The sequence below is a fragment of the Strongylocentrotus purpuratus genome, unplaced genomic scaffold (genome assembly GCF_000002235.5).
Source record: "Strongylocentrotus purpuratus isolate Spur 01 unplaced genomic scaffold, Spur_5.0 spur5_scaffold_7, whole genome shotgun sequence".
NCBI classification, from domain to species: domain Eukaryota; kingdom Metazoa; phylum Echinodermata; class Echinoidea; order Camarodonta; family Strongylocentrotidae; genus Strongylocentrotus; species Strongylocentrotus purpuratus.
This window is the reverse complement of record NW_022145613.1, coordinates 36,995,731-37,018,116: the sequence shown is the minus strand read 5'-3', so window position 1 is coordinate 37,018,116 and position 22,386 is coordinate 36,995,731. Positions and strand designations below refer to the sequence as shown.

At 36.6% G+C, this 22,386-nt stretch overlaps 1 protein-coding gene across 3 annotated transcripts in view; it reads left to right on the top strand.

Annotated features, from left to right (window-relative positions):
- Nucleotides 1-22,386, top strand: part of LOC579169 — a 42,368-nt gene that overhangs the window by 4,777 nt on the left and 15,205 nt on the right. For all 3 annotated transcript variants that reach the window (XM_030974670.1, XM_030974671.1, XM_011684830.2), the window contains exon 2: nt 11,830-11,991. In XM_030974670.1, the coding sequence (XP_030830530.1) occupies nt 11,882-11,991 (110 nt within the window). In that variant the 5' untranslated portion in view covers nt 11,830-11,881. The remainder of the gene's footprint in view (nt 1-11,829; nt 11,992-22,386) is intronic.

Here is a 22,386-nt window from a genome sequence, read left to right as displayed (position 1 = left end):
CCGATCAGATGAACCTCTTCAAGGCCTAAATGCTTCAGTCTGTCTGTATCCTATATCCAGATGCTCCTTTTGTCATATTATTGAAATTATTCATCATTTTTTAAGAAGGATGAGATTTGGTTTACCTGCAGGGCTTTGTAAGAGATAAGCCTGGTAGATTAGTTTGATAGCAATATGCACCTGGGTGATTGATGATACATTTACCAATTTCTAATGAATGATTGTTCTGTCAAAGTAGATCCCTGTCTTCCAGCATTTGAAGAGTTTATTATACCAAGGGTTTCTGTCTGGTTTGGTGTTTGTTTGAATTTTTTTATTGGGGGGGGGGGGGTGGTTAAATGCTGCAAAAGCTAAGTTTAACCAGAATTGGAGCAACAAGTAAAAAATTACAGGTAATTAGTAAGTGCCCCTATAGATGTACATTACAGTCAGAGAGAGAGAGAGAGAGAGAGAGGGGGGGGGGGAGAGGGAGGAGTGGTGGGGGGGGGGGTTGAGAAGAGCAGGGTTAGGGGAGGGAGGGTAAGGACGGGAGTTGCCTCAGGTAGTGGAAAGGTAAGAGACAGATTGGATGACTATATGTACTATTTTATTCCATGAAATATCAACCTTTGCAATAATTTGTTTCAATGATTTTCAAAAAATTTGTCCTGTATTCTTTAAAAAGAAACAGGGCTGTTGGAGTTGTATCAGGAGTTAAAATGACAAAGTCGCCCAGAATGGCAGAACCCTATGCATTTTCCCCATAGGCCAAGGGACCAACACTATGAGGGGCCCAGGGCATATGGTCAACAAAATTTAAGTCTGGACATTTTCAAGATTTTTTTACTTTGGGCTTAGGTTCACAAATTTTTAAATTATGAATCCAGACCCCCTTCAAAAAAGCTAGTGTGGACTCTGTGGAGCCTACTTTAGTTTAGCCCTACCATGTCTTGTCCCATCTCCTTCAATTTTGATTTTCAGAGCACATTTCCTATCATTTTCATTATCAAACGTCATTAACGTCTGGCTACTGGTAAAACAACTTGTATCCATGTCTAGTCGGTTTATGTTATTTTCCTGATTATGCAACCCCTCAAGACATTTTCGCCTCTGCCTGTGTACCGTAGGTATTTGAATGATCAGACAAATCCTGTTTTAACTATAACAGGACAAGATCGGAATATTACAAAGTTTTATGAGCAGCGAGGCTTCCTCTGTTGAGATTTATGTGTAGCGGTAGTTTGTTTACCAATGAATCATGGATGTATACAGTACTTGATGTAGATATATGAGTAGGCCTGACATATAAAGTATGGGTGGAAGAGAGGGAAATACAATAGACTTGTTTGCTAACATATTCAAATATATTTCCTTTCATTGAAACCTATTGACGAGTTATTCCATTTACCTGGTATCAATGAATGAACTACAATACTTCTAATCCAGTCTGTATACATTACTTGTTGATATGTTGGGCAAGCCTCAGATGAGCTTCATGTGGGGTCCGAGGCAAAATAGAAGGGGGTATGTGTGCATCAGGCCCTGCTTTCATTTGGATATTTTTAGCAACATTTGGACGAGACTGGTGTAATAAGTGTCATGTGGCTAAAGACAAGATAAAATCCTATATGCCCAGGTGAGTAGTAAGTTTGGTTTGGTGTTATAAAAGAATAAAAGGGATCAGACAAAAAAAGTGTATGTTTAGTGCCAGGAGGGCATTAACCCTGATATGAGATTTGAGCTCTGAGAGACCATTAATGAGCTGTAAAGGCCTGTAATGCTTATAATGATGTTCCATGCACCTTTAATTTATTTAATTTGCGAGTGAGATCATTGCTCCAGGTAACCTCCTCTCAACTCCGCTTTCTTTTTCTATCCCTCTCCCTCTGTCTTTCTGGCTCTCTGGCTCTGTTGTCATCTCTTCCTCTCTCTGTCTCTCTCTACCCCCTTTTCTCTCTTTCTGTCTCCCTCTCTCTCTCTCTCTCTCTTGCCCCTCTCTCTCTCTCTCTCTTGCCCCTCTCTGTCTGTCTTTCTGTCACTCCCTTTCTCCTTCACTCCTCAACCCCTCTCTCTCTCCCTTTCCTTCTCTCTCTTTCTCCCTCTCTTCTATATTTCTCTGTCTTTCTGTCTCCCTCTCTCTCTCTCTCTCTCTTGCCCCTCTCTCTCTCTCTCTCTCTTGCCCCTCTCTGTCTCCCTTTCTGTCACTCCCTTTCTCCCTCACTCCTCAACCCCTCTCTCTCTCCCTTTCCTTCTCTCTCTCTTTCTCCCTCCCTTCTATATTTCTCTGTCTTTCTGTCTCCCTCTCTCTCTCTCTCTCTCTCTTGCCCCTCTCTCTCTCTCTCTCTCTTGCCCCTCTCTGTCTCCCTTTCTGTCACTCCCTTTCTCCCTCACTCCTCAACCCCTCTCTCTCCCTTTCCTTCTCTCTCTTTCTCTCTCCCTTCTATTTTCTCTGTCTTTCTGTCCCTCTCTCTCTCTCTCTCTCTCTCTCTCCCTCCTCTCTCCCTCTCTGTCTCCCTCCCTCCCTCTCTGTCTCTCTGTGTCTCTCTGTATCTCTGTATCCCTTCCACCCCTCGTCTGTCTGGCTTGCAATCCTTGCCTGATTATTTCCTGGTACCTCCGGAATCCATGATCACATGATCTCCCTCTAAACAAAGCCTGTTGCCCCGTCCCACAGGGCATTCAACCTTCCATTCAAGTATACCATTTCATGTTCAAACCTCTCTGACTGCTAGGTTAAAGGTAAACACGACATTCACAGCACTCATGATGTCCAAAATTTACAGGTTTTACAGGTTTCATATATAGTTGATAAAATACTGTACACTTATTGTGTTTTCTCTACTACAAAACAAATACATGTAGTACAATGCAATTACGCTATTACTCTGTAAACAAATTTCAACAAAATACTACTGCAATATGTTTCCAAGAATGTGCATTAAAATTTGATCACTATCTCATTTGTGCAACATACAGCATCTCAAAAGCTCAGTGCCATCAAGAATCAAGCCCCATAACACAAAGCTTACCGGTAGCAATTGATTGTACAATTTATTTTTGTGTTTGATTGCACACAGTGATCAATGCAATCAATCGCAAAAAAACAAACTATTGTACAATCAATTGCTAAGTCTTGTGCTACGGTGTTCTGCTTTTGGACTTTTGATGCCCTGCTATGGAAGCAACATGTACAGTACTTCGGTTGTGCTCTTTAGATACTTTTAATTTCTACAGGTACATAAATTCCCTGACCGCCTGTAATCCAAAATTCTTGCCTTCACTGGGTGAGCGTACAGGTAAAATTGACACAGGCCAGTTAAACTAGAGCATGCATACTTCAGTTCAAAATTCAAAGGTCTTTGGGTTTTATCACGGGGTAATGCTATTTCACCATTCTTTACATTGTAAAACGATCATGTTATTTGAAGATAAATGTCATAAAGAGTGGCAATAAAAATATTTTGTGTTCAAAGTTGTTTTGGCAATTTCCTTTATCAATTTGGAAGCTACAATGCAATGCTTTCTTGTATATGTTCACATATTTAGAAGGGAATATTGAATTGACACTCGATTAAAAGAAAAATCTGATAGGTTATCCATGGTTATTGTTATAATATGAACATATGAACTTAGCAACTATGTTGATTGGTATTTCCATGGTTTTCTCATTAAAATCCAGTATTAAGAGATTGTCATGGTTATGACTACCTGTACTGCAGGATGGTAAAGTAATAAGCCACTCTCATTTACCATAGACCTATCCATACATGTTTATTGTAAACCACAAAATGATACATGTACCTGTTGTGCAGGAAATTACTTGGAAAATGCTCTTCTAAATTTGAAATGCACAAATCTTTGCAAGTTATATAAAAAGACTGAGCCAGGCATGCAGTATATAGGGAATGCTCATTTCTGTAGTAGTCATGCCTGTTATTGCCGCTCAACATAATTGCATGTAAACGAACTTCCCGGCTCAAGTTAATTATTTCCTAGTGAAAACAAGTTTGCAGTGTAATGGTCTGTTCACGAGGGTACATTGAGAGTTAATGCTGCTCTCTTCTCTCTTCTCATCCTGTCTTCTCTGCACATGTAACGCCTTTTTACCAGTATATCTTATTGTCTGATGAGAGTCAGAAAGGCACAAGTCTATGTTAAAGAATAGGAACTAATGCCCTTCTGGCTCTGTTTTTTCCCTTTCCTTCTAATGTATTTCTTTCCTTTTTGAAAACTTGTACTGATATTTAGATTCTTTGACTCTATTTGAGCTGCAAAAACATGGTGATGGGAAAATGGTCTTGAAGCTTGACAATATAGATTTTTTTTTTTTCAATACAAACTATTTTTCTAATACAAGAATGGGCTTGATTGAGTACTATGGATTTTGAAGAAAAAAAAACTATTTCAAACTTACATGGCTTTGTGTACTTTGATAGAAAAATTAAGAGATAAGTGGTTTTGTGAACTTGTGTTCTACTATGGCTCACACATTTTACATCTGTCCAAGAAAATGTATGGTTTTGCTTGTTTGATCTTAAATTTCACTACTTATGTTTTTAGTTGTTTAGTTTTTATATCACAATAATTATAAAACTGCCCTTTTTAAAATAGTCACCTGGCTTGCTACTGTTTGTAGTAACAATATATGTACATGCATGTATGATTGGTGGTTTAGAAAATGATTTTCCTCGTTTAGCAATCCACACTGCCTAGTTAGATGAGAGAAGCTTGTATCAAGTACCCTTAAAAGATTGTTTATTTAGAAAGGATGACAAACTTGTGTGATTGACCTGTGGTATCCTATCCAGGGCATTAAACTGCCTTGTTTCCCTGTAACCTTACTCTCATGTTTGTACCCGATCTATTGGTATCATTCTCATGCCCCTTTCACATGACGGGTAGAAGAGGGTCGAGTCCGGATTCAATCCGCACCCAGTTCGCACTCAAGAGGTTGTGTGGATGGTATTAGCATCACATGGATCTGCTGTTGGTGTGAATTTCCCAACCTTTCTTAGAGAGTACATGTAGGGTTGATACTTAGAATACAGAATAGAGTAAGATTGTCAATATTGAAACCAAGGAACATACATGTATGTCTTCTAAAACGAGATTTTGCATGAAAATATTGCAAAGTGTTCTGATGGTGGAATCAGCTACGACATCAAATTTCTTTTGGATTGATCTTATCCATGTTGAGCCAGAAACTAGACCTAAAATATTGAAAGTAGATATTAAACAAATTTGTAGAAAGGAAGTTAGTTATTATCATTTTTTCTTTCTACAATTGATGAAATCTGACTATATTGCAGTGCACACGTAGGGATGAAAATATGAAATCACTTCTGTTGCCAGAGAGAGAGAAAAAAGGAAACATTGAACCTGAAAGTTTGAATCATGTTCCAAGTGTAGAGTGCAATGGCTAGAAGAAAGTCATTTTTTGTTCATCGTCACACTGTGAACTGTGTGAGATAAAAACAGGAAAAGGCATGAAGCTGTGTGTGAGTGAGATCAAAGTCTGCCAGTTCACTCACCTTATGTCGATTCCAGAACAATCAACAATCGCAAAAGGTAAAAAGTTTTCTGCAAAACATTTCCTTAGCTTGACTTTAGCGCATTTCTTACCTGTATGTCTTGTATCTTAAAGGCCATACTGTATTTGCAGTTCTGTTACGTAAATCCCCTTTATACTATAAGATCTAATATTTTTCCTCCATCTAAAGTATATATGGAGAAGAAAAAGGAAATGCTTGTTCAAAAAATATAATAAAAGTCCATCAGTAGTAATGACAGGAGTCATTTTTTGTTTTCTAAAAAAGAAGAAATACAAATTACTAGTAATTAGTATGCCAACACAACGGTCAACAGTCATGTTTTCATATTCAGGGGTCTACAATAACAGTATGTTGGATGCCTAAATCAGTGCTTAGTCAATCAGAATTATACCACACAAATCTAATACATTGGATATAGCAGTGGACAGTTCTAATTGGCTGCTGGTCAGTTATGATTGACCAGTAGTCAGTTGTGATTGACCGCGGGTCAGTTATGATTGACCAGTAGTCAGTTATGATTGACTGCTGGTCACTGATGATTGACTGCATGACCATTGGTCAGTTAGGGCATGGCAAGGAAGTGTTATTTCCAATAGCTCGTTAACGGTGTCATGATGATCTGAACATGAGATCAGAACACACGCCCACCACCTTTGAATCATACATCTGTGCTACTAGTCTTACATCCCAGCCTCAACTCACCAACTCTCTACGCAAGAAATACAAAAACCCACCAGAAATATACAAGTTGAGCTATTACTGTATCATGTAGGTATCCTGCCTTCACTAGGCAACCACATATTTCTATTTCCTACTCTGACCAATCGGTTCGGGTTAAACTGCGGGCAGACCACTGTCTTCATTGTACTGAGAAAACGTGGGCAAACACATAGTTAATTGTAGGAAATGATGAAAGGATATGAGCAATTTTCTTCTAATTGTGTACTTGTTTGTATTTTTTCAGGACATAAGTTGCCTGCATATAATTTTGCATCAATTTTCCAAAAGTCATCATTATATTTGAATAGGTACAGTAAATCACATTCCTGTCTAAAAATCAAATGTCATGCTAACCAAAATTACCAATATTCATAAAAGCATGTAACTTGAATCCAGGTTCAAACCATAATTTGGAAGAGTTAGTCCACAGATAACCCTTTCATCTTGTAAAAGTTTCCATAATTCTGTATGAAAATTTAAAAAAAGTCATGCCACTAAGGGATCCATTTCTAATTTTCATTCTTGATTTTCTTAATTAATTTTATTAGAAAACCATTGTAGTTTGATTGAAATAAAGAAGATGATACAAGGTGCTCCATATATATTAAGCCGGGTCATTAAACCAGATATAACTGTAAAGCCTTTATGAATATGAGCCAATCATGTGACTGGCTTACTAGAATTCTGGAGTTGCGTGGAATTGTTCTCGAAGAGCTTAACCAAGGCACTGAATCTCACTCTGGGCACTAAATAACACTCCACAATTTTGATTGATCTTGATAAAAAAATAGTTTTTGAAGACCTTCTCAAACACTATATTTTTTTTTGGTCCGATGCTAATTACTCAAAGACGCGCATCTTCACACTTGCCTACTCTTCATATCATACTCAAAACACGTACATGTCTTTGTGGAAAATTCCAAAGGAATTGGTAATGAGCTATCCGCACCACCATAGTACCCTACAACCAGAAAACCAAGCTTACGAAGAGGGAAAAGAACTGGAGTAGTGGCATGTATTATTCATTGACCTCATAAAAGTTGTTCCTTCAGCCTGAGGTTATCTGGTGATATCTCCTGACACTTCATCTGCATAATGTAGATTGGGAATCAAAGTCCTTTTCATTACAGTCTATTCATCATGTAGGAGGTAATGAGGAGCCGATATGCAATTTTAACTTCATCTTGTCTTTGCCAGCTCTGTTCTAGCTCTGTTCTGTGTATTTGCCCTCTAACCCCGTATCTTATCATCTCAACTGTTGAATTATGGAAACAGCTAGGGCCTCACAAAAGGAGAACAATCCTTCCTTCGCTGTATCTCATTTATTCTTATGTATTTCAAACAAAATGTAGGAGTGAAAATATGATTTTTAAGCTTTAACATTGATATCATGGTTTTACGATCCTAATCATTATCGTTGTTTGCGCAGATTAGATAGTCGGACACCTTATCTGCTGAATTATGCCATTTTTGTTTATTAAATAGTCCAGGGTGTCATTCCAGATTGTGAGTGTGATAAGATATGAATAGAGAAAAAGTTCCCGAGTTTAAAATCATTATGTGACCTCTGAAAGTTTGATGTCAAAACATTTCTCTCAAAATCCTAACAACAAGGTGACTTTGTAATGGTGTTCATTCACCTTATTCCAGAAATTGGTGCATCATATCATCATACATTAACATAGTATAAAGGGCAAGTTGTATTGTATTTATGGCGTATTATACATGTACATCTTAGCAAAGAGTAAGACTACTTATGCATCAGCATGGTTTTGAACTAAAACCTTCTTCTCTAAGGTAATTTGTATCATTGAGTCTTTGCATCTCCTTGCTCTCACTTTTTTCTCTCTTTTTTAATCTTCATATTTCCTACATGCAACACATTTTTGTGTGCATGTGTAAACCTTAACATACAATAATGTTGAGTGGATCTGTGAATGAAGTCACATGTTTGCTTTTGAACAGTTTATTCAAATTTTAAGAAATTACTCAGGTAGCCAGTCTTTTGAGGTAAGTGTGTACGCATTGGATCCTGAATTGTGGATAGTGTTTCCAGTGGGAATTGAAGGTGTGAAATCTAAGAGTATTGGCCTGAGTTTGTGCTTCTGAATTAGACGCTTGATGATTATATTGACCCTCTTTCCTGGATGGTTTCATTCATTGACCTCCTAACCTCACTCACTCACAGCACATAGTCAAGTGTTTGTTGGTCCATGGTTGGAGGATGCAGGAAGGCTTCATGCCTGCCACAGTTACAATACTATATATAGGATTGTGAAATTAATTGTGAAAGAGATGGTGAGAGTATGAATACACTCATCCGACCAATTAACCTAAGATGATGCTGTATTAAACCTACATTACTGTTACAAATTGATACTTGAAATTTGGTCCGTGCTAAGTTTAAGCCAAATAAAGGGGACAAAATTATGGTAATGTACGGACAATTGTCTGACTGAACATGCATGTGTCATATCTACATGTATGTAATATTTTCAGGAACTTAGGGAGTGTTTCAAAGAATCATTTTCAAACTGGACAAATTATTTCTGAATATCATCTACAGTTGTACATTTTTCCTCTGAAATGTGAACGGAACATGGGTTCAAAATTAACACAAAATGACAACTTCATAGTTCATACTCGTGTATATTGTATTTACTATTTTGAACAGATGCAAATGTTTCTTTGTGATTTAGATCACAACTATGAAAGTGACATGAGAAATAATCATTGCTCTCCTGTCTCTTGTCACTGAGAATGATTCTATTTCTATCTAAGCTTTGGATATTCTGTTTGTAATTATATTTTACTTGTATCAGCTAGGAAGTGGTTGTTATAGTTGTACCCCTTCTCTGCTTCTGCGCTGAAAGGACTCCAGGGCAGTGTTTCACAAAGATTCTATGTCAAACTTAACTCTAAGTTGGACTTAAATATTATGGAGAGCCATTTGTAGCCTTATAATGAAATATATTCAAAAGCAAAATTCAAGTATTTCAGCCTTTTCATAAATTCCACATCAAGATCATGAAATCCACCATGATAATAGGAAATATGAAAGATTTGAATCAATATTTTATGCCTTTTAAAATTACTTTAACAAAATAATTTCAAGGATGATGACGGCTTTCCATAATTATTAAGTCCAACTGAGAGATAAGTTCAACTTAGGATCTTTGTGAAACACCCCCCAGTTCATATTAATTCATGGACTCTGCAAACTCTTTCCTAAGGTCAGGTGTGCAGCTCTCTTCGTCACTTGATAACCATAGAAAACAAATATGTTAGCCTTGCTCTCAGATATTGGGAATTTCTCCTGGTATCTGTCTCAATTCTGTCATGGAGGCCTAAATGTATCCATAGTCCTGTCTTTTAATCAAGAATGAAATATTTACAGATTGATCTTTTGATCTTTAGATTTTCCATTGCCTCATAAATAATTGGTGACTGAAGTTCAAGTCAGGGCAAAAAAATGTCAGAAGTGCCTGAGCTGGTTGATACTATAGTTGCATAGTAGGACATTAAAGTTGTCATCAACATTGTCATCATCATCATTGCCATCACTTTCATCATCTTTATTGTCATCATCATTACCATCATCATCAGCCTCATCATCCTCATAACCGTCAACATCATCACCACCACCATCATCATCATTACTATCATCATCAGCCTCATCATCAATGATAATTATTTACAAGCAGAACCGTCCCTCATATTTCAGCCTAGCCCACCGTACATCATTATTAAACAGTTGATAGACAAGCGATTTTGGACCACCTTGCGTTAAATATAGATGGATGGATGGTTGGTAGACCAACTCTTCATGTTGCAATAGGTTACACTCTCCTTCAGGGGGACATCATTCTGTCATTCAAAAGATAAGTCTCTCTTGATCTTGCCCCATCTTTTCACAGAGGGCATCCTCAAACCACTGACCTTTCTCTCTCCAAGTAATGAATACTATAGTGCAAGTGATGTTCAGGAAAATATCAATGGTTCACAAGTCACAGCACTTTTATTTGTGTTGAAAATTACATTTAAAATGAAAAGGAGCACGTGTAAAATCTATAGTTACCAATTAAATCTAATTGCCTTTTAATATTTTCGATAAAAAAATACATAAAAAGTACTTAATACAAATTTGTAGATCATATCCTTAAAAGAAAGCACAACCACTTATGATTTCTTGACATTTTTCCATGGCAGCATTAACTAGATCTCACACGTCTCTATTTCTCTAATTTTCTTTATTTTAATTAAACAGTTTGCGTGCAGCGTTATAATGGTCCCTGGATGTAGTATGCCTGAAATAGACATTACAATGGTGACAAAATATTAATTTGGTTTCAGGATTCAGTCTAGTGTCTTTTTTAAAGTTTAAAGTTAAAGTTGAGTTTTGTAATGTTCAGATTTTGTATTATAAGTTTATGGTCATCTTGCAGACTACAGCAGATTACATCATCATTGCACCAAGAAGCTTTCAAGTTCATTAGACTCTAGATAATTATTTTGTAAATGTTGATACAGATAAGTAGGGGGACCCCATATGTAGTGCATATTTTCTGTAACTGTTAATTTCCAACATTTGTTGGTAGAGTTTGAGATTTAAAATTGTTTAATTGCTGTTACTGTGCATTTATCGTCAATACCAATGTTCACAAATTTGAATATTCACTTGAAACTAGAATGATATATCTTAAAGTTTTCTATCAAGTAGCAATGATGCTATCTGTGATTTGATTTTTTTATAAATATTTAAAAAAAAATAGTATCTGAGATTGTGAATAAGTGAGTATTTTAGCATTGTCTTACATGTATTTTGTACCTGTACGTGCATGCAAAATTGTGCTTTTCAGAGTATGTGATCATTTTCCAATGTGATAATTTTTTGTGTGGATCTAACCAACCTTTATGACGATAATTTTTTGCTAGTTCCTCTCAAAATGGAACTGAAGCTCAACTCCTCGACATTACCTTTAACATCGGTGAATGTTGCGTGCACTTTTCACTCTTGGAGTGGTTATGGGATGTGAAACTGATACAAGGAAAAGCACCCTTCTACATTTCACTTGCCCTTCTCCTCACCAGGTCAATATCCGCAAATTTGAAGTCTGAATTGAATAAAATAGTTAAAAAAGCTTTGTACCAGCAACATTTCCTTCTGACTCGCATTGACACCGTCCACACGGTCAAACACGCTAGAAATACGATAGCATTTCGCTCCAAGAGGTTTTGTCTCTTCTTGAAAAAGTATAAAACAATTTTATGAATGTAGTAAATTTCATAGTATTGTTTTTTACAATTTTACAATGCAGAACGTATTGGATTGATTACATGTTTGATTACATGTTGGCTTTACAACTCGTTAACAGCACTTTTGGTTAGATTTGTGAAGGTATATTTGTTTCTGGGAATTAGAAATGGGTTAGTTGTTGGTCATCCTTTTGTGGAAAGGTTGAGAAACTTTAGAGGCAAGAATGATCAATGACAAAGCATATACTGTTGAGAAACAGTGCTCAAACCATCATTCATCTAAATTTGCTTCTTTCTTCTCTGTGCGTTTTTGTAATCATAGGATCCTGTCTCGCAAACAAGCGAGTGTGAGTGAAACCAGGGCTCAACCTCCAATGGGGAAGTTCATACAGCTCTCTGACGGTGTTTTCACAAGATGGAAGAACTGCATGACTGCGCTGTCCTTGGAGTCCGACTCAGAGATGGCTGAATTTCTCCTGAACAGGTAAGGACTGAAATGATATGTCATGTCAAACCAGAAAATGTTATCTTGCAGCAACAAATGCCTGTTTTATCAGAAACATAGGCAAAGTCTGGATATCTATTCCATCTTCTTTTAATTCATTGATAACATGTAAATGTGTTCAGAGGACTTTAACAGTCAGGGATGCAAAACCTGTAACATTTTAGGTTGAAGTACATCCTAAACTTTACAGGATACTGTATTAACAAATACTAGAGTTCAGATAGGAAATTTCCTCCATGTTTGTGTTGCTACATGTATCACTAACCCCTATGGGCCCTATCCCTCTCTGTCTATGTGTCATTTATGTCTGTTTCTCTCTGTCCACGTCTCTCTCTTTCTCTCTCACCCTTTAAAAAATTAATTTATGATTCAATTTGTTAACATTTCTTCGGTTTTAGTTTGAGAGAGAGAGAGAGAGGGCTATTAAAATGTAATGCAGTAGTAGTATATTCTGTGCTTCAATACTGACCATCTCCTTCCAAAATATGAGCATAGTCTTGAGTTTTGTCCTATCTTGTAGAATGTGTTTATGCTGGTGAAAACAAACAAAAAGTTTGCCATTTTGAATAGGATACAAACAAGGCACAGGGTTACACTGTTCTAGATGCTATCTATGGCAGGAGGTAGGTGTGCTGTACACTTATGAATGGAGCGACAAGTCGTCAGTAATATCTGTAGCTGAGAGCCAGACCATGGTTCCTGTGTCAAGAGATTTGGTTGAGAGAGAGAGAGAGAGAGAGAGAGAGAGAGAGAGAGAGAGAGAGAGGGAGAGAGGGATAGAAAAGATAAAGGGAGAGAAGGAGAAAAGAGAGAGAGAGAGGGACAGAAAAGAGAAAGATGAAGGGAGAGAAGGAGAAACAGAGGGAGAGAGAGAGAGAGAGAGGGAGGGAATAAAGTTGTGTAAAAAATATAATTTAGAAAGTAGAAAATAGAATAGTGGGGCCTCTGTTTTCATAATGCAATTTTTTAATTTTTTTTAGATGGGAGAGAGAGAAACAAAGATAGAGTATGAAGATCATGCACATGAACATTTAAAAAAAAATCTGTAGATGTTTTATCATCATTTGTATTAGTACATGCACCATGCACTTGTTTATTGTTAACAATGTTCATTTATTATCTGCAGAGAATTTTAACACAGATTTAACACCCTTCTGGCTCCAAACATGTTGTTACCCATGACTTGCTAATTCCATTTTGTTTGTAAAATACTTTATGTAGTTTGTGTTTCTTCTGTATTTTTTCTCCCCATAACCCTGTAGACTAATTCATGCTATGTCATTTGATAGTTAACTTGCAAACAATGAAAAGTAAGTAGCTAATAAAGAAGTGCTAATAAATATCTTTCCAAGTCATTTTATGTTTATACGGGCAGCTTCTATTTCCTCAATGTTCTGCCTTGCGTGTTGAAATCGGCTAAATGAAATCACATTTATTAGATGGCCAATTCGCGCTACTTGACATTGGCGATATGTTGGGGGGAAACATGTGAAAAGGAAGTGTTTCTTTTCCAAGGTTTGAGTCACTGTTTTTATGGTTCCTAGTGGAGACTTGGGGAGAGAAAAAGGAGTAAGGAAGTACATGTGATTGTGAAGGCAAGGAGTGGTTAAGGAGGGGGAATCAGAGAGGGGGAATAGGATTAGGAGGTCTTTCTTTTCTTATACAAGTATTTTGGATATATGAAGTTCCGGGCAAGGTAGCTTGGATAGAACATGGGGTTAGGGTGGGGAGAAAATGTCAGTTATTCTTTTCAAATTGTAAAGCTGAAATAAATGATATGGTACAGGTTGTAAGTTATTCTGGAGCAAATGACGTTTAGCTTCTAAATACCTACAGTACTTTTTACTTCATATAGACACATAATACTGGTATGGGGGGGGGGGGGGGAGGAGGACAGATTCGTTGGTTATTCTCCTATAATTTGAAGGATGAAATAGATATTTGGGTCAATTATTCTAGGGCAAACCATGTTTTAGCACCTTATGTTTTTAAAAGTCACAAAAACAGAATGAAAGTTGTTTAGATTAAATAATGACTCCAGTTTTGCCTAGATTTTGTTATATTAACCTTTAATTTAAAAATCAAGGCATTTATGCAAGTGATAACTGGTAAATAACCTCCCTTGGCCAGTGAGCCTGTTGTTCTAGTGGCGTTTTCTTATGTGTTCAGCCTCTTCTATCATGCCCTTTTGAAATGTCAAATGTATAAAAGGGGAATCGTAGGAAACGTTTTGAGGTTTGTTTCACAGGTTTTCTTCCTCTTTACTACTTGTAAACCCTCCCACTTGGCATGATCAACTATCTGAGAGTGAGTTCAATTCACACCATAGGACATCATACATCAAGGTTAAACTGCTTTCACAAGTACATTTGATCAATTTTTTGGTACAAGTTACACTGTAGGTGACATTTCCGAATGTACATATAATCGATAATAATTTGCAAAGACCAGTTGTTTGTGTTTTTATGAGGGAAAAATGAACTGTCCACTCATGTAAGTACTCCATCATTTTCACAAGAGGGATGATGCTCTGCTTTTTCAATGCAATAGAATAGACACTTATTTTTAAGGTTAACTTAACATGTTAATGGTGTATAAAGACTGGTCAAGGGAAGTAAGAAAGATAGCCTTCATGCACATGTCTCTTTACTAAAATATGGGTTTGTGATGCTCTTTGTGCACAGGTTGTTCCTTGAGCAGGCTTGGTCAGCATGTGGGATAAGGCTACATACAGTTAACAAATAAATTTTTCATATCCTTACCAAGTTTTGTCATTGTTAGAGTATGTAAAAAATTGTTTTGTCCCGATTTATGCTCCTTAAGAATGTGACATATTAAAGCTTACATCTAGAAATATTCAACAAAGGCCCTTATTCAACCAGTCCACCTTTCATTATTGAGTTACCCCAAAACACTAAAACATCAAATTAACAAGGGGTATCAATAGATTTGTTGTTAACTGTATATATTGAGTAATTGCATATTTACTTGCTTTTATTTCACAGGTTAAACATGCCCACACACAATCATTTCCACATAAGTTTTGCAATGTCATGCCCTCGTCTTTTTTGAGTTCTTCCCTCGACCGACCGTATCCCCTACTATTTTCCTCTTCCTGATTCTGAATGGGGAAGATAAGGCATTATTTCAATTCCTGTGCTCTGACTTTGATTTGATTAGATAATGCATTCATGTGTTGTGACTCATGGATGTATATTTAGTGGAATCCTGTACTTCTTCTTTCGTGGCGTTTGATGATATTTAGCAATCAGCTATTCAACGGACACTCTTAGAAATGAGAATAGTGATAATAACCTTTGCAAAATTATGATACACTGTAAACGTCCAGGGAATTATGCCGATAAAACAGGTGTGAGCTTTAGTTCTCATGCTGAAAGCCCCAATTCTATACAAATATTGTAACTGATGGCACCTCATTAGGAGAATATACATTTAGTCAAAGGCTTTCAGAATTGATATGTATCTCTTTATACTAAAGCATATTATGATACTAATCATAAGTGTATCAATACACTGGATTCTACAACATGTGTATCGTCAGTTACTCACAATTTCTCCTTCACATGTGGCTCGCGTGGACCTTATTATTGAGTTCTAGCTCTTGCTACCCCACATGTCCAACTGAGCTCGTATTGTCAGCAATGACCACTCAATGAACCCCCAATCACTACTCCTAGCTTACACCCATTGTTCAACCGATCTCAACCTCCATTGGCTGCGCGTCATGGTAGAAACGAGGTTCTTGATGTGTACCAGAATTGTGGCACATTTCCTGCTGATATTTAGGTCTTCATTATAAAAGTTCATTCCCTTCCTTGCCAAATACATAAATATAGGTCACTGAATCTCTAAAGGCTTCAAGCCAGGAGCAGAACCAGTGATACATTTCTGTCATTTGGATTTAGTTGTCTAATCCACTTCACAAGAACAAGCATTTTGTGTGCGAATACAAAACAAGCATATTGCTTATGCGTCCAGTTGAATAGCTGAGAAACTTCAAGGGTTTCAGTGAAGAGGGTTGTGGTTTATATGAGGTCTATATATATATATATATATATATATATAAAGCAATTTAGATATAAAGATCTGCACATGTAGAGGGTTTAATACAAAGTTCACCCTCAAGGAGAAAAAAAAAAGAAATTAAGAAAAAAAATTAGTCTGAAATATTATACTTTTTAAAATCTTGAATACCAAAACATTTTGCTGATCTGCTTTGTAGATATTTTGAGAATCAAGTAGGGTCAGATTTGATAATTACTGCAGGTCACAAGTACAGTACAATCAGTACATGTAGTTGGGCAAAGCAGAAAACAAAGTTGGAATAAAAATAAAAATAAAAATAATAAGATGAAAATTAAAACAGAACCTGTTCTTTTTTTTTTTATAGAAAAGACCTACATGTACTGATGTAGGGTGTATTTACAGCTAGGGTGAAGACAGAAATCAGTTTGGTGTTGCAAGTAATATTATATAGGCCTCTACTCTAGCTTTCCTGTTTGTTTACTTGGTGTAGTTCAGTACTAGAGTAAGTTCAAGAAGAGAGATCTTTTATATAAAGCTAGGTAATTTGCTGATGTCCTGGAAACTTTTAATTGATAAGAATTATTGCAGGATGCTTGTTTGCTGTTTCCATTATAATCTGTCATTTCATCGTATTTCAGCCCATAAATCAGTGCTTTAGACACTCTCGGTCTAATCCTCATATTTGTATGTGTATGCAACGTGATAAGTCTTCCACAAGCCTTTTCTATTGTAGGTCAAGGTGAGAACTCTCCTCCAGAAAGATTCCAAACTGCTTTTAGAGAGAGAACCAAACTCGTCTGGAAATGAATTTATTTTTGTCCCGTTCCCTCCGTGAATCACGTTTCTTGGTGCCTTCGTTGACAACTTGGCGGAGCGCTGTTGTAATGGGGCTAGTTAAAAGCTGACTCAGAGGCAACTGCTTCTGCTAGTGTCGGCTGGTCACGGCCGATTGCTCCAAGAGAAAGCCATGGGCCACTGACAGAGAAGTCTTGAGAAATAGAACCATGATCTTCACGAGTGTAGGTACTGCTATCACAAACCTCAGTCTAAGCGCATAGAAGGACTTTGTGAATTCATCATCAATATGATTTTTATGTGTACAGTCAATCAATTGATTACAAAGAAACCTATTTATGCAGGCAAAGAGTCTGGGTCTCTTCATTTTAATGTGCCTCATAAATTTAAAATGTTTTTGGTTAACAATTACAGCATGATTGCAACTACTTCAGAAAAATGCAGTTAAGGCAATTTCAGCGGCCTTGTCCATCATATTGAAATGTGTGAATTCTGATGAAACGCATCAGACCTGTTTTTATATTTACAGTTAATGGATGGGGGTGGAGTTACAATCTGAACAGAAATCCAGATTGCCTGTACTCTGGTTCAAATTATGCATATTGGAAACATACCTCTTACGTATAAGGAAAGAAATCTGATCACATTTATATTTGAGAAAACATTAAACCTCTACTGACAACTCTCATTGAGTTATCCATGGATGAGAAATGATCTACCAAGGTTAAACATTTTTGTTGTATTAAAGACAACGCCAAAATTAGATGTGACCTTTGAATACTTGTTCGTATTATCAAAGGAAGTCATGTCAACATCTCGTCAAAAGTTCCTCAAACTTTTTACAGCGTGAGACTTGAGAAAAGCAAACTCTTGGCATTGCCAAGAAAATATAATCTATTGAGGACCCTTGTACCCACACTCTTGAGATATGAATCGATTAGCTACACATGTTACTCATCATCTATGTTAAAATCAACAACAGAACTAATTTGTGTGGGGTGTGATAGCTAGTTAATTGATGAAAATTGTGATTTATTGTTTGGATGAGCTTGTGCTGAGCAGTAGGTCAACTGATCTATTCTGCAATATCTTGGCCAAACAAAATGTTGGTGATCAAATATATACTTTAGAATATTGGGAAATTCTGGTCTTTAAAGAAGTCATCTGGTCCTGTCCTAACCAGCATTAATTAATTCTCTGTTACAGTTTATATAGGGGTAGCTGCACAATTACCGGGGTAGAAACTATGACGTTTTCTGTTGAGAACCAAAAGGGCTATAGCAACCGGTTCTTACAATGATGAATTTGTCTGTTTGGACATCGGAGGCAGAATGGCATTAAGTCATCTAAACACAAAGTTAACACCTTTTTGGCTCTGAGCAGATCATGAATTGTTCAGTCTTCTTGCAGAAAGCCGATGCTTGCATGAAGAATAGAGTGCACATGTGAGGCTGTTATGAGGCTGTAATGGGCATTGAGGGAGGGCGTGTTCTGTGGCTACGGTCCCTTGGCTACCCTGTGGCTTGAGATACAAGTCAAGTAAAGCCATTGTAGCGACGAGATAAGGCTACTTTTTAACGCTTTCCTGTACTACTTGGGCAGGTCCCTTACACATCCATCTTATAGTTAAAGGTAGCTATCTTCACCATGTCATTATTGTTCTTGGATATACTATGAACACGATCACAACTTTCGAAAAATCAACTTAAGGACAATTCCAATACCTTACTGTACGTCCCATAGAAATCATGTTTGGATTACGTAATCCCTCATTGTCATGTTCGCACATTTCAATAGGTGACGCAGATTGCTGTAGATTGATTTTTGAAAAGTGGTTACATGTGATTCATTTGTAGACTGTTGACACACCTTTTACCAAAAAGTATGTTTAAGTTTTCTGAACCATTCAACAATTGTACCTTTCTGTATTTTACTGGGATCTCCTGTACATGAACAGTAAAGATAAAATTGTGGCTGTATTTGTCAATTTTTTTTATTTTAGTCATTGTGTGCAAAGTGTAAAATTACTTTCAACTCAAATTTAATTATTTATTAACAAACTTGCTATTAGACTTTGGAGCGTTGAATAGTCCATATTTTCAATAAATAAAAAAGAATAAATAATGTTGGCAATATGTCATTTTAAAGATAGAGGGAGAGGTTATCAGCATTGGCATCTAAGATTTGACATGGTTGATTTTTAGGAATAGACAAAGTCAGAATGGAGACTAGGAGATTACAGTAAGATATTTTTAGATAACGCTAGCACTGACTGACGACTATGACCAAAAAGTATACCTTACGGAAAAATTGAAAACGTGCCGTCCAAGTCAAATCCAAATGTTATTGTTCAGATCTTAGGAATGCATTGATTCATATCTAAGACCCATGTGAATGTTTAAAGACACCCCTCTCTTTTCCGTCTTGAAAGAAAAATAAAGAGCGGTTGAAATTGAAATAAAGGGACAAGAAGAGCGGTTGACGCGACAGAGGTAACTGATTGGATACCTGGAGGTGTTAGAGACCCCCCTATGGTGTCTAAGACCGTGCCTTTCTCCTCTTTCCTTCTTGAAAGTGATCTGTTTTTTCACATGTGCTCAAAGTCTGGCGGCCGCTACACTAACAATGCCTAGTTTAGAGTATGCAGACTCGCTTACAGAGTATCATGTGGCAGCCCAGCTCCGCTTGAATTTGAGAGAAATCTGCTGGATGACAAGAAGATGAACTTTATAAACTTGATGTGCCGATATGTATCATAACTGTAAGTCATCCATCAGTATTACAGTGAGGTTCCCAAGAGACGAGTTGACACTGTGGAATGACTACTGGAGAACATGATGTGGATTAAAGTAGATCACTCATGTCATCTATGACTGAGACCATGATGTGTTGTATCATAGAAATACCTCTCTTTTCAATATTTTAATGAAAAGCTCAATATGGATATAAGTTATGGAGCTTTAATGTACTATGTCTCAAACTTCAAGACAAGACAGTAGGTTGAACAAGGCGTTTTTTCATATTTCTTGTTTCCTCAAGAAAGACCCCCCCCCCCCCTTCCCACAAAGCATGTAATATCCTTATTGAAATGTGTTTCCACTTTCACAAGACTCCAAAGAGAGCAAAGAGTTTTTCAAATTTTAGGCAACATTATGAAGAAACTCACACACTTCAAGTCAATCTCTAATTCTGTATTCTGTTAAAGAAAGGAAGAAGCAATTGATGTAGGCTGAATCCTTGTGTCATTGACATGCTGGTCTGGTCTGATGGGAATAACATTATCAAGGCTTTTGAACTCTCTCTACACTTAAAAGCTTCAGGATTGATATAACAGAATGAGGTATTGGGAATCCTGCAGCGTTACATTAAGACACATGATAGTGACTTTGCTATATTCACTGGCACAGCTCAGGCAGCTAGCTATAGTGAGCGAGCGGCTTCTGCTCGAATGTATCAACAAAGCGAGATGTCGGGGACATCTGGATGCAGATATGACTTGAGTCTGATTGATAGAGACATATTGGTGTGTGAGGAGGAAAGTGACATTATTTGGGCCTTCCAGCATCACCTCAATCATAGGCTTTCTTCAAGGCAATCAACTTTATTCAGGAAATGGGTTTTATTTCCCACCTCCAGTGCAGTTTGCTAGTCCTTATCGCTCTGATTCAATGGGTGTTATTTATAATAAAGGTATGATGATGATAGTAATTGTTATAAAGAGGATAATTACAAGGATAGCAATGACCATGATATTTACAATGACTGGTAATATAAGTCAAAATAAAAGCATTGACAAAAATGTTAATAATACATTTTGTTTGACTAAATTTCATTCTTTATGAAGTTGAACTTTGAATTGTATTTTATGATGAGTAACTTATAAGGAAATCATCAAAAGTTCATCTTAGCGCAGATTCCGTATAATGTGTCCCAAGGACTTTTCCATTTATATCCTCCAACAAAAATGATGAGTCCTTTAGTATGACTATGGTATTGACTACCGGTAATGATTATTTCAGTTTCACTGACATTATTCAAAGGTCAAACCTTTCATTTTTATGGAATAAGTTGTTTTTTAAATGTGTCGAATGGGACGTACATGTATGGAGTGCACAAAATACCTCTGAACAAATGTTTCCATCTGAAGGTTATGAATTTGAGATTTGAATAGGTATGCAAACTATGCATATTTTAAACTCATTTCTATTGCATATTTGAAATGGCAGAATTTCTGATGGTTCTCTTCTGAAATGATAAATAACTCCTTGAATCGCACCGTATTCTAGCTTGCACACTTAAAACTGTTGTATATATATAATGAAGATAAAATACCGATCAAACCGAGGCTGAAGTATAACTCTTTGATCAGATTCCAATAGTCTGAATCCAATAGTCTGAATCCAAGAACAACATCACAGTAATCCAATAAAGTACATTTAAACTGATCTTCCTTGCACTTTCTTCTCAAGATACTTGTTAAATCTTTCCGTTTTAGCAAGGATGTCTTCCTTAAAAGAGTTCCTTACTGGTTTATTACATTTGACCAAGCTGACATCTCGCTTCCATGCAATTACGCAAAACACGATGTTTGAAGCTCCAATCTAAATTGGATCTACCCGTTTGAGTACAATGACTTTTGCATGAGCAGCATATATTTAAAAACAGATTCATGTTCTCCAAAGACCGGAGCTTTCCCATTACCTCATTACATTATTCAAATTTTCTCCTTAAAGGCATCTTTTAACAATGTTAAATCTGAGATGTACGGCCCTACGTGTTATCAGTGTCTGTGATGTGGTATAATATTGAAGCCTTAAAAAAAATTGCACTTCAAAATGATCAAGAAGTGCCTCAAAAAAGTAAAAATCTTTGAGTGACCGGTTTTACCATACTCATTTACCCCAATAGACTGTAATGTAATGAAAACCGTTTGGCAAACGGTTTTCAAAATTTGTAATTCCAATCATAAATATCTTAATAATCAGACAGGCGATCCTGACTGACCTTAAGGTTTATAATTATCATTGCAGCATGAGCTAAATCAAGGATTTTTTTAAAGGATCTAAGACAAAGTTACCGGATCCCTTTAGAATACTCGAGATACAGCTACCAATATACATGTAATCAACATATTAAACAGTTAACATAATATTCTAGACTACTCTCGCAAAAGTTATATGATTGTTTTCTTTGAAATAAGTCCTATGAAGAAGTTTATGTAATCAACAGACAATAGTGCTCTTGATTATAAAATACAGATACAAATAAAAATACATCAAACATGTATCTACATGGACATGGACATAAAAGTGTAAAAACTCTTTGTACTGTTTTTATATCATGTGGGTCTCATCATAAAATATGGAAGTTGATGAGAGAGAGAAAGAGAGAGAGAGAGAGAGAGAGAGAGAGAGAGGGTAATCATTCTGTAAAAAGAAAGATGCTCTTCTCGATCCATCATTTTCTGTGGCCTCATCATATTCTTAGATTCTTCAATTATCTTGTTTTGGGGAGTATTGACCCACATCTACA